The sequence below is a fragment of the Convolutriloba macropyga genome, chromosome 1 (assembly GCF_964194025.1).
Source record: "Convolutriloba macropyga chromosome 1, txConMacr16.3, whole genome shotgun sequence".
Lineage (NCBI taxonomy): Eukaryota > Metazoa > Xenacoelomorpha > Acoela > Convolutidae > Convolutriloba > Convolutriloba macropyga.
The window spans coordinates 79,095,349-79,108,363 of record NC_134468.1 but is presented as its reverse complement, the minus strand read 5'-3'; the positions used below and the strand labels follow the sequence as shown (position 1 = coordinate 79,108,363).

General features: G+C 34.2%; 1 protein-coding gene across 1 annotated transcript; it reads right to left on the bottom strand.

The window, feature by feature from the left end:
- Window positions 1-7,835: 7,835 nt before the first annotated feature.
- LOC142351862 (uncharacterized) lies at window positions 7,836-9,492 on the bottom strand. The gene has a single exon (XM_075404100.1). The coding sequence runs from the start codon at window positions 9,238-9,240 to the stop codon at window positions 8,257-8,259; it is 984 nt and encodes a 327-aa protein (XP_075260215.1). The 5' UTR covers window positions 9,241-9,492; the 3' UTR covers window positions 7,836-8,256.
- Between the last annotated feature and the right edge of the window lie 3,523 nt (window positions 9,493-13,015).

Genomic DNA, 13,015 nt, shown 5'->3' with positions numbered 1-13,015 from the left:
AGTGACATAATCACCTTACTGACAGTTCCCATATCACATTATTAGCGTTCAAAATGAAACAAAATTGAACATATTAAAATCCTTAAAGATATAGATTATCGTTTTAACGGCCTCGACACTTCTTTCTTCAAGAAATTAATTGAATTTTTTAATTTTGTCTTTTACTGTCATTTTTACTTTGTCATTTCAGTTGTGTGCGATTTCCTGTATAGTGATAGATTGCACTGGCCTTTTATGGAAGAATAGATGAGCCGATATTCTGATATTAGTAGATAGCTGATGGCTTTCATGACTTTGAAAACAATCGTTTTCCAAAATGAAAAATAAAAAATTTTTTAACTTCGCAAGTTTGTTCTTTTTATTTTTCCTTTTGATACCTAATCTCGTTAATTACAGGTCAAGTATTTCATTATGGGTGTCAAGGGAAGGTGTCAAAAGGGATTGATGTCGCAAAATCTATTTTTTTTTTAAAAAATGCGTTACGACTTTACTGACTTCGACACCGGTTTTTTTACAAAAAAAGTGAAATAATTTGATTTTTGTCATGTTTGGCGTTCTTTTTGTAGACGCAAGAATTATTCTGGATAATTGCAGGTCTCAAATAATGCCGCTGGATAAATAAACGCCCTATTTAAATATTATGTTTTGTAATTAATGTTTTTCATGACTTTGGATATAATTTTGTTTCGAAAAAAATCCAAATTTTTAGGGCAAATACTTTTGCCCTTTTCTCTTTTTGTCTACTTGTTGCCTATCCTCACTAATAAATATCCAAATACTACATTATCGGTGTTTGAAGAAGACGCAAACATATATCTTTTGAGGGCCGAAATATGGCTTGACGGTTTTGACAGCGTTTTCTGGCAAGTTTCAATTGAATTTTTGTTTGTTGTTTTTTGTTGTTCTTTTTAGCCGCTTAACTGGCGGATGACTGGAAATGAATATGGACAGGTCCTATTGCCCTTCTATAGAACCATTCGTAATCGTAAACTTTTTGGGATATTTTACTTGGTTTCTAATGGTTTTAATTACTTTTAAGTTAATTGTTTTTAAAAAAAGAGAATCTTTTAACTTTACTGTTTTTGTTTTTTTGTCTTATTGTTACTAACCTTTTTATGGACTGGTCCATATCTTTTCTGATGATTTATATGTTGTTTTGTTCAGTTTTAGGTTCATCTGACTGTATGTTGACTTTGTTATTAAATTTTGTTTTTTAAAACGGACAAAAAGTTTTTGATGTAATTAATGTTTGTTGTTGTTGTTTGATTTTGCTGTTCGTCTTGACTCGCTTTCTTAATATTGGCATATCACGGCAATTTAATGCTTCAATTTTTACTCCACTGAGTTATTTGTTTTGGTTTATCTTATCGTTTCATACACAATTTTTTTGAAAAATACTTGGGCTTTTTTGGGATTCCCAAAAAATAATTTTTGGGTTTTCTATCTTCCTCATTTGGTAGACAATTATGCCAAAATTGTGCATGGGCGGGTTCGAAACCTTATGTGCCATCGCACATTGCTGAGCCGCCTTGTTATTGATTTATTTTTGTTCTAATAGTTATTTAATGATTATTATAATTCTTCATTTTGCTGACCTCCCATGGTCTAAGATTAGTTTCAAAAACTAGTTCCCGTTTTGATTTAGTATACGCAGATTTCATATTAGTTCACCAGGCGAACAAGATTCAAATTTGATTGACAGCTGTCATTCTATTAGCAAAATATTTGGATCTCTGTATCCAGACAAGTCAAGATTCGGTGCATGCTTAAAATTGGACTGGAAGGACTTTTTGTCATTCGTTCAGAATTATAACCAATTTTAAAATGTTGCAAAAGATTTCCGGTTTCTCAAAGTCCGCGACTTGATTAATCGCGGCCTCGGTTTTCATTTCAACTGAAAACCCTCGAAACCAGTTTGATAAGATAGAATGCTTCCCCGATAAAAATTCCGTTGGAAATTTTTTTATTGACCGATTTTGACAGTTCCTAAGGAAATTTGGTCTAAATTATTAGTTTCGTGAAGTGAACCAAATGGACGAGTTCCATAATGGTGAGGCATTGACTCGGATTAATAATGAATGGCTGTACATCTTAGTATAAAGCGAAGAGTTAGTAGGAATGAAAAAAAAGGAAAGAGTTAGTAGGAGCTCAGTTTTCCATAAATACAGTAAATTGCGGGAATAAAACTGCTGTGGAGTTCTGAATTTTGCTATTTAAGACAGCAGGATTCAAAATACAAGAACAGTTTTGTCCCTGCAATTTCCTGTATTTACGGAAGACTTCACCCGAGTAACTCAGCAACCCGATTCTCAATGTATGTTTCCTTTGGCTCACTTTATAGAAAAGAGATACAAGGCTCGAGTTATTTTTTTCACAAACTTCCGCAGAAATGCCGCGTCAGTTTTAAACTCTCTGTAAATTGTTTTTAATTGCTCAAAACATACCCCAGTCAATTTCGAAAGGTTATCTTGCAAGATTCTGGCAGATTCTGCAAGAATCTTGCAAGATTATGCATAATCTTGCATTTCTGCAAGAATCTTGCAAGATAACCATTCATTCTGCCAGAAACTTGCAAGATAACCATTTTTTCTGCCGGAATCTTACAAGATGATCATTTCTCTGTCAGAATCCTATGATATATCCAGAATCCTATGATATATCCACTATGATATATCCACTATTTCACACAAGATCCTACAAGATGGATTGATTAATGAATAATTCTGACAGCAAGAGATTTGCGCGAAAGCTCTACTAAAGTCCTTCGAAGCTCAAAGAAATGGCAAGCCGTGAATAATCACATTTTTGGGCATTGGCAAGAAAATTGTAGCGCAAGGAGCTGAATTAAATAAAAGGAAGCTGTTTAAGATGCAAAGAATGATATCACATAATTTTTTCATCAGAAAGGGTAATCTAGACGTGTATTTTTGTAAAACTTGATAAAGTTGAAAAAAAGATAAAGTTTTTAATAGTAATTTATTTTGTGTTAACATTTCTCAAAGGCAGATTTTAATTTATTTTCTTCCGATAATTCATATTTCCTGATTCAAAATCTATTTAAATTTATTATTTTTCTTAAAAAACACGCAACATTAAATAAATTTCTGGTCAAAATGAAATGTGTTGCATGAATGGGAGCTAATAAGAGGACAGCTCGACCGGAACGAACTTGCAAGAATCTTGCAAGATAGCCATTTTTCTGGCCAATCTTGCAAGATAACCATTTTTCTGGCAGATCTGGCAAGATAACCATTTTTCTGCCAGATCTTGCAAGATGGACAGTTTTTGCAAGATTCTGGCAGAATCTTGCAAGATAACCATCTGGTCTCGACTGGGGTAAGTAACATACCTAACCCCTCCCAACTAACCGCAGCCCCAAACTAAAAATTGTTTCTGAAATGTTAACACACTATCTATAGTTTTATCAGGTAAATAGTGTTTCTGTTTTCTGATACTTTTCTTTTCCCTGTGATATTTCTGATTAGGGAAGGATTACTTAAAAAATTATATTGAACGAGTATGCCAGTATTCTGTCGGTTATTTTTAGGCAAAGTCATTGCTGCACCAATTTGATTTTTGGAGGGACTTAAACGGCCTCCATTTCTTGCATTTTTCGTGATCTAAAAATGCATTCATTCATTATTTCAAGCAACTGAGTTCAATTGGCTCGGCTTTTTTTACAAAAAATTAAAGTTGGAAACTGGTGTCATTTTATCACATTAAACCCTAAAAATGTGTATTTTTAATAACCTCTAATGAGATCATTTGAAGCCCCATAGCGGCGTTTTTAGTGTCCGTCATCTAGGCCACACCCTTCCAACCCCGACTAAGCGGGTTACAACAGTTATGAACTCCCACTAGTGGTTCGACAGCCAATTTTCGACTTTACCCGGGTCGAGGTTTTGTCAAAAAATAATGTAAGATTAGCGGTGAATAGCGGTGAAAAAAACTTTTTTCACCGCAAAGCGCCCGCATCTTTTAGTGTTGAATGCGCTGAAAGCGGTGAATTTTTGTAAGAATTGCTTTGAATTTTGCGGTGAAAATTTTTTTTTTCGCCGCATTCACCGGAATTCTTGCAAAAAAGAAACTGCCGTACAAGGGTTCGAACCTCTACCTCATGCGTGTCACCAACTTCGTACTCTACAGCGCCATCTGTCACTTACTTCAATGATATTCCTTGAATAAGATAAGCGTTGAAATTAGCGAGGTGCATATTTGTAAGATTTGCGATTTTAGCGGTGAAAATTTTTTTTTTCACCGCATTCTGCTGGTAGCGATGAAAAATTTTTTTTCACCACATTCTGCTGGTAGCGGTGAAAACATTTTTTTCACCGCATCCTGCTTGTAGCGGTGAAAAATTTTCTTTCACCGCTTAAGCGCTGAAAAAAAAATTTTACCGCTTAAAAGTTTTTTGTCACCGCATTCGTCGCATTGAACGCAAATCTTACACTTTTACTCAAATTCACCGCAAATCTTATATCTTTTAGCGATTTTTAGCGGTGACACCTCGACCCGGGTAGATATGATATAACAGGTTAATCTGCAGCAAATAAAAGATTACAATTTCTATTATGAGTATTCAACCATTTCAATTTCCTCGCCAAACTCAAAAACTACACAAATTTTTTCTTTATGGTTGCTAGCGTGGCCATGTCTTTTGAGAAATTAATTTATATTCGATTTTTTTTCTGCTGTTTTGATGTTGACTTTTAGTATAATTTACCCGGGTTGATCCCATACCTCAAAAAGTTATAAAATTACAACTTCATATTATGAAAAGTTGTAGTCATAGAACTTTCATAAAAGGGAGTTCTATGAAATTAAATTTTTATTAAAATTTTTAATACATCATGAAAGAGAGGGAATAAATATGTTTCAAGAAACTAAACTGAAAAAATTGAAAAATTGTGACCTGTGCCAGTTAAGGCTTTGTCCAATTTAAAAATATAATTTTGAATGTGAAAATCTTTGTTTTTAGCTTAATCAAGCGTAAAAGGCATCGTATCTATTATCAAATTCAAAAGTGAGGTCAATTGTTTTGATCGAATTCAAACAAAGCAATGTTTTTGTCATTCCATATAGACGAAGCATCGTTTTTTGTTTGTTTCAGACTTCAGAATGTCAAAAATGGGCAGTTTCGTTACGGGTCTAAGCGTAACAATTTGTTTTTTGCAACGCAAGAAGAAGTGCTTAGTCAATATTTAATTTAACAAATTATTTCTAACGATGAAACAGTCATGAAAACCCCTTTCAAAACACAAAGACATCATAAAGATTCACTTGCGCCAATTACTATAACTAAATTATGGCATCCAACACATTAAAATGATCAAAACATTTCATAAATAATACTGATATGCAAAACCCTTCAACAACAAAACGAAAACAAATCTCAAACAAAAAACAATATCCAAGAATATAGGGACTGGAAAAAGAGATTAAAAAGAGTCTTGTGATATCCACTACCATTGCTAACTTTTTATGACACAGAGATTTGAAATCAGGAAAAACTGCCAAAAATGATTTTTCTTAAAGTGCACTCAACACTTCCCTCAACGTGGTTTTTCTGGAAAAAAACAAGCGTATTTTTTTCATAAGAAACATATTTTCTAGATCCTTTGTCGGATTTCTCTATTTTGTCATGTACATTGTTCGTGTGCTAGATTCCCGTCCCTCAAAATTTTGAGACCCATCGACTGCTAACAGCTGTTGTTCAACTTGATTTTTTTAACACCGCCATCAGACGACTTAAGCTTGTTTAGGGGAAGAAGCCACGCTTCTCCTAATTTTTGAATACAATCATGCTTTTATTAAGCTAAATCTTAGGATTGTCACTGTATACAGAACATGGAGGATTGTTTTCTAAATATCAGATTTGAGACATAGAAAGAGTTTGCGTTCTTATGACAAATGGTAAGCTGTAGGATTCCAAAAGTTGTCCACTGCTCGAATAAAAAAATTTATTGTACTGAGTATCAAGACAATGGTGTCTGAGCAAACAATGTGTTCAACTAAGTCTCTTAACCATCGCCATCGGACGAGTAAAATTTGTTAAGGGCATAAGCCATATTTCCTCCTAATTTTTAAACTAATATTAAGCTTTTAGTCAATCGGGCTAAGTCTGTTTGCCATCGCCATCGGACGAGTAAAGTTTGTTTAAGGGCATAAACCATATTTTCTTCTATTTTTTAACTAAAATTAAGCTTTTAATTTTAGTCTAATGTTCAATATCAAGTGCACTGAATTTCTATCGCTGTAATCACACCTTGCTTTTTGTTTCTGTTCTTCTTTGCTTTTACATTAAGGCAAAGGCTCAGATGAGAGACACTCTTTTCAAAGATGATTTTTTTGTCCTGTAGAAAGAAAATGGAGGAATGTTTTCTAAAGATAAGTTTTGAGACATAGAGAAAGAATTCACGTTCCTATGGCAAATCGTAAGCTGTGGGATTCCATATGGTTGTCCACCGCATGAAAAAATGTTTATTCTACTAAGTTTCAAGACAATGGTGTCTTATCATACAATGTGTTCAACTAAGTCTGTTCACCATCGCCACCGGACGAATTAATTTTGTTTAGGGCATAAGCCATATTTCCTCCTATTTTTTTATTACAATCAAGCTCTTAAGCTAAGTCTAATGCTGTGCACTGAATTTTCATCTCTGTAATCACACCTTGCCTTTTGTTTCTGTGCTTGTTTGCTTTTACTTTAAGGCAAAACTTCAGATGAGCGACACACTTTTCGAAGATGATTTTCTGTTCTGTAGAAAGAACATGGAGGATTGTTTTCTAAGGATAAGTTTTGAGACATACAAAAAGAATTTACGTTCCTGTCACAAGTGGTAGGCTGCGGGATTCCATAACGTTGTCCACAGTTTGAAAAAATAATGTTTTTACTGAGTTTCAAGACAATTGTGTCTTATCATACAATGTGTTCAACTTAGTTTGTTCACAATCGCCACCGGACGGGTTAAGTTTGTTTAGGTCATAAGCCATATTTCCTACTGATAATTTTTACTTCAATCAGGCCTTTAAGCTAAGGCTAATGCTGTGCTGTGCACTGCATTTTCATCTCTGTAATCACACCTTGCCTTTTGTTTGTGTGCTTGTTTGCTTTTACATTAAGGCAAAGCTTCAGATGAGCGACACCATTTTCGATCATGTTTTTTTTTGTTCTGTAATAAGAACATGGAGGATTGTTTTTCAAATAATAGATATGAGATACAGAGAACGAGTTTACGTTCTTATGACAAATGGTCAGTAGTGGGATTTCGAATGTTTTTTCTAGTAACCTTTCGTATCATAGTAACAATGTAACTCTTGGTGACTCAAGATATTTTTTGCATTCTTGCTGATCCGTTTTCTGATCCTGTCTATTTTTACTCTGTTCGTGTTGTTCAAAGCTGATTGCCAAAATAATAAGATAGCTAAATTATTCCACACAATCATCCTTTTGCTCTTGTTCATTGAAAAGTACCAAAATCATGAAAAAAATCTTTGGTTCAAATTCGACAAACGTTGCATGGAACAAAATGAGTTGGCGGTGAAACTGCCCTCAAAGCTAGCACTGTTAAGACTCTTAGTAATCACATTAAATTAAATCATTTAGATCAAACTAAGTATACGTTAGTGCTTTTGACGATCAGATAGTTGGAGCTTCGGGTCGAATGATCATCATTTATTAACTCTGTTTCAACAATTGCAATTTTCTCCGTTTTGACCCCCCTCTCCTCAGATTATTGGGTGCATATTATTTGCACCACTCAGACGCACGTGCCATATTTTTTCATAATGATTTACTATTTAATGAGACGTGCTCTGTAACTGGGGGGGTTCGCTAAACGTTCTGGGGAGGGCAGGGGCACAAACAGAAAAGATCCTAACACTCGTTCTTTTTAGGGTTTCAGTTTTACTGCACAAAGACCATTTAATTTTAACTCTCACCAAAACGTTTTGATCAAACTTGCAAACTTCACAAGCCTGGAACTGGGCTAAAGCGTCTCCTAAAGTCTCAGATCAGAGTTTTAACAAGTCTAGGAACTTTCTAGAACTGTTTTGGACAAAGGTAGTACAGTCTAAACGAATATTCTAAAGGAGCAAAATATTAATGAATGCTAATATTGTTAATTGTAGAGATAAAATAATAATTGCACGCACAACGCTACGAATGCAGAAACACACAAAACGATAATGGCAATTTAATTTTTGTTCTTGATCCACAATTAATATAGATCCCAAATACGATCAGATTGAAGGATACTAATAAATTTCAGGGGCGTGATAAGAATGGTCGGGTGCCTTCGTCTCCTTATGTGACTTGCATGCACAGTATCTGTGGGCCACGTGATTGATAGCCCCTTTTGAAGCCCCCCTCCAAACCCTAGCGGGTTGCCAGTTGTATTCCTCTCCGCGCTTTTTTCCACTTCCACTCTTTTCCGGATTTTCGGGTTGCTTGCATGTCGGGCATAATTTACCGTTTACAAGTCGCAGCGACGCGTCTGGGCTTGACATAAATTTTTCCAGTCGCTTTTTGGAATTCGTCGGGATTTTCTTCTTTGGGCTTTTTTGAGGACTTTCCTGACTTTCACTTGAATTCACATCGTTTTTGTTGCAAGAATTTGGCTGAAAATCTTCATGAATTTGCTGATTGTTTCTGGGCGAAAATGGTCCTGATCGCTGTAAGTTATTGGGATCGTAAGGTGGAAATTTTTGCTGCAGTGACGTCAGAAGTTTTGAGCATTTTGTTGCGTAATCAATCAAAACCGGAAGTATACAAACTGTACCTCCAAAGCGTTCACGCGCTTGTACACAACTCAAGTGGTTAATCTCACGATGCGGCCATTTTGCTCTGACGTCACTAAAATCGTATGTTACGTCATTCATCGCTTCCCATTCTGTCATTAAGTTAACAAATTCCTGGAACTCCATGTCGGGAGCCTGGATATCAACTTGGCTCATGTCTCTCTCAATGACGGTTCGAAGCCGCGACAGTTCTTGATGGACGTCTAAAAACATTTTTAAGGTTCGTTTTTCAACAGCGTGTCTGGACGCGTCGTGATAGATCTTAACCTGCCCCGCAGTCCGGACTACCGGATCGTACAGTATGTTTAAAGCTCGGGCTTCTTTCGAATTTGAAAGGGCTTGAAGGAAAGTTTGTATATGCTGGTTGAAGGCCGCGTACTTTTCGTGAATCGTGGTCAAACCTATAGAAGGCTGGTCGGATCTTGGCGACGGCGAAAACATACTCAATTACAGAATTGCGGTTTTGCTTATGTTCAGCCGGAATAAAATTTCTGGGAAGTAATTTTTGATGATAAATTACAGAAACCGATGTATCTATATAGTCTTGTTTTTGCTGAAAATGATTGATAACGAAACCAGACTGTTTTTACGGGGAGTGTTTAAATAAAATGCAGTTTTATTATGGCTGCGTTTTTGATCCCTTCTTATTGAATTCTTTGGACTGTTTTTTGGAATCAAAAGCTGTGAATTGTTAATGTGTTTCATATAATTGTCTATTTTGTTCACGCACGTGCCTCTTTAGAGTGTGGTAGGAACAAAACTGTTTTCTAACAAAGGGTATCCATATAATCCCGGTAAAAACAATAATTATGGACCAAAAATCTGCGTTTATAGCTGTGGAAAAATTGGAAAATACAGGAAAAATTTAATGAATTATTTACAGATTCACTTTTGAACTGTGATCAGATAAACGTTATCGAGCCTTTAAGTTCATTTGGAACAAAAATGAGGATATGTTGAACGAAAAAAATTGCGATGATTTTTAATGCATTATGAACTAATTGGAAACTTAGGTGCAAAAGTCCAATATGGTAAGAAATCAATAAAATTCGACACTGATTTCATATTGTTCTGAATCTGAGCTGTCAGGGCAGAATAAAAGAAGCAATTCATTGATTTTTGCCTGGTCAACATAAACATCAACTCAATGATAGACACTATGCCCGAAGAGATGTGGTCAGAAAACTTTTAGCCCCATCCCCCCAATCATAGTAATTATATCATAATGGGGGTCTATATATTTTCAAGGTGGGACCATAATGGGTAAGACCCTCTTTTTGCACGCATTAATTGGCGCATTAATTAACAATCTGTCATCAGCAACATTAAACTTATTGCTTTTTGTTTATACCGGAATCGCAAGGACACGCTTAATGTTCCGACAATTCTCACTTATCAATTTCTGAAATTATAATTAACCTGTTCTTCAAAGTGAAAAAGAAAGTTTGGGCGATCAACTTCAACAAACTGCATGGTAACACAAACGAAAATAAGAAAGTTTAGAGATTTTCATTCCAGTAACCAAAATCGTTCCTATCGTTTTTAGCGCGTTTTTTTTCCTAATAACTAAACTAATTTCGATTGAACTAAAAATTAAAGCAAGCGTCAAATTACTTTTTTTAAAAAAAATACCTAATTATTTATGAGAAACAAACTAAACCCCATTTAAACAGCAGAAAAGAATTGGAAATAATATTAATCTTAATTCCTTTTGCTCTACAGTCGAAGTATAAATAGCCAAAGTTAAATAGGTTTGGATCGCAACTCTTTAGGGCTGTTGTTCCTAAAAAATTATGGAAAATTTGAACAGAAAGCAAGAAAATCAGCAAACGTTTGCTAAATTAGAACCTCGATATCTCCTCGAATGACACAAAATCAGATTAACCTGCGATAGAAAGGTTCTTGGGACACTTAATTATGATACAATACTATATGAAATCTTAACCGTCGTCAATTTTTTCAATATTAAGATTTTTTTCTATCACGAGATATAAATATGTTTTAAAATTTACGCAAACGGGCGGCATGTTTTACGTACCCAAAGGGCGGCACTATTTATGTTGTCGCGAAAAAAATCGGCTAAATTCGCTAACTGAAATAGAATACGCAACGAGAGAGATAAAAACAGTGAAAAAAGGAAGTTTAACAAAATATGACACAGTTAAAAAAAACTGTCGAAATGAAATAACAAATGCGCCTGACAGCGGAAGCTTAAGTAAGTCTCTTTCGTAAAAATTTGTCAAAAAAATAGTTCACCTTAAAACTTAATTAAAATTATCTAAAAGAGCCTTATTTATGCTGCGTTTCATCGCGGAGGTGTACCCCACAATCTCCGCCTTAGTGGAAATTGCTTGAAAATCAGATACATAAATTCAGCAAAACTGGGAGACAAAGGTTATATCTATTGTTTTGCAAAAGTTGTGCTATCTTTTTAATTGAGATACTTCCAAGTTGAAAATTCAGTGACATTTCCTGTAATATTTTATCGCGCAGTTTACATAGCTAATTTTGCTCTGATTGAATCTATAAACCACCTTTATGCATAATTTATTGCGTGCTTTTGAGCATTTAAAAGTGGTCTAAAATTTTATTGATTGAGCGTCTAATATTGGTCTAATGCTTGATAACATACCATAATATTCTTGGATAAACATATCAATCTAATCGGCAATGCAGAGAAATTGATAAATTTAATATAAGGTGCGTTTTAAAGGAAAATAAAAGAAAAGACAGCAAAAGAGAGACAATCGCTTATGTTTTGCCAAAGTCAGTTTTGAAACGAAATAAACAAAATAAAGTCAATTAGAATTTGAAACCTGTAGCATATTTCTTATTTTACATAAAAATTTCCATATTTTGAAAAACTTAGAGAGACTGTTTAATAGAGATAGTTGGGTTAATCATAACAATTTGATTGTCGTTCTTATCAACGAAATTAAACGATTCTGAAATAAAATTTTTGAAGAGCTGCGAACGCCTTTGCTTTATCCGGAAAACATCGCGATTTCATGAAAATCCCAAATCGTCTATAAAAATATTTCATCAACTTAGCCGTGGTATATCTTATTACTATAAGGTATTCAGGAATGTCAATGTATCAATAATCGCTAACGAATGGAGGGATTTTTTATTTAAAAACTGTCGGACACCTATCATTGTACACCTGACAAATGATAAAAAAAGATAAAGAGTTTATTTGTTAATTCCAATTGGAAACCAATCATCAATTGAAGTAACCCAGAGTAAACAAGAGTCGATTAAGATGTGATTTCTTACCAAAAAACCTCTCTACTGGGTCTTAGTGATTATGCAGTAGCAAAACGAGCTAAGGTTTACTTCAGAAAAACTTTTGTTTTATGGTTGGAAAATTATATCTAAATTCCAGGTGTGTTGTGAATTTGATATAAATTCAGTGCGGAATAGAGTTACGTTGACCGCAAAAAAAACGCAACAGTAATTGTACTCTTGCATAATAATGAAACAATCAGAGTTAAATTTAAGCTGTTGTGATTCTTTCTTACAAAAGTACGTTGGCTTAACAGTTGTTTTCTTTAACGTAGTCTGTGCTGATAATTGTGAATTTTCCTTAAAATTTCCGAAAATTTAATGAGATTCACTTGTTTGTATTGAAATCTTTTTTTCTGTAAAGATGGCATGAAATTTCAGTTAATATCTGTTGAACATGTTACGGAAAGTATCTCAAAAAAAAAATCAACGAAACTCAATTGACGCCAAACTAAACCGAACTATTTCAATTCTGGCGCAGATTAAAGAAGAACAATTTGTTCATATAAATTTTCTTCCTTGCCGTTATGGCTCTAACAAACAAGGAATTCCAGTCGTTGAGATAACTTTCAGCCGAATCAAAGTTTGCCAAGGAAAAAATTAAAACTTTCTTGTGTATTTCGTGAAAAAAATATTTAACGCAATTATATTTTAAAATTTCTATTTACAGCACTGTGATAAGATTTTTTTCTACTCCTTAAAAAAATTTTGCTTCTTTTACTTGTTTTTTTTTCAAAGCATGTGCTTTTGTTTTGATTGCATTTTTACACTGCCACATTTGATGGTTTTTGGATATTTTCCTTAGACATTTTTTTCTAAACTAATTGTTGCAGACAAGTAAAGACCTAAATTATTACATTGAACTGATCTTAACGCCTTGATAATTTTATTTTCTGAAAATGTTTTATTATCCTTGAAATAATTTGTCATT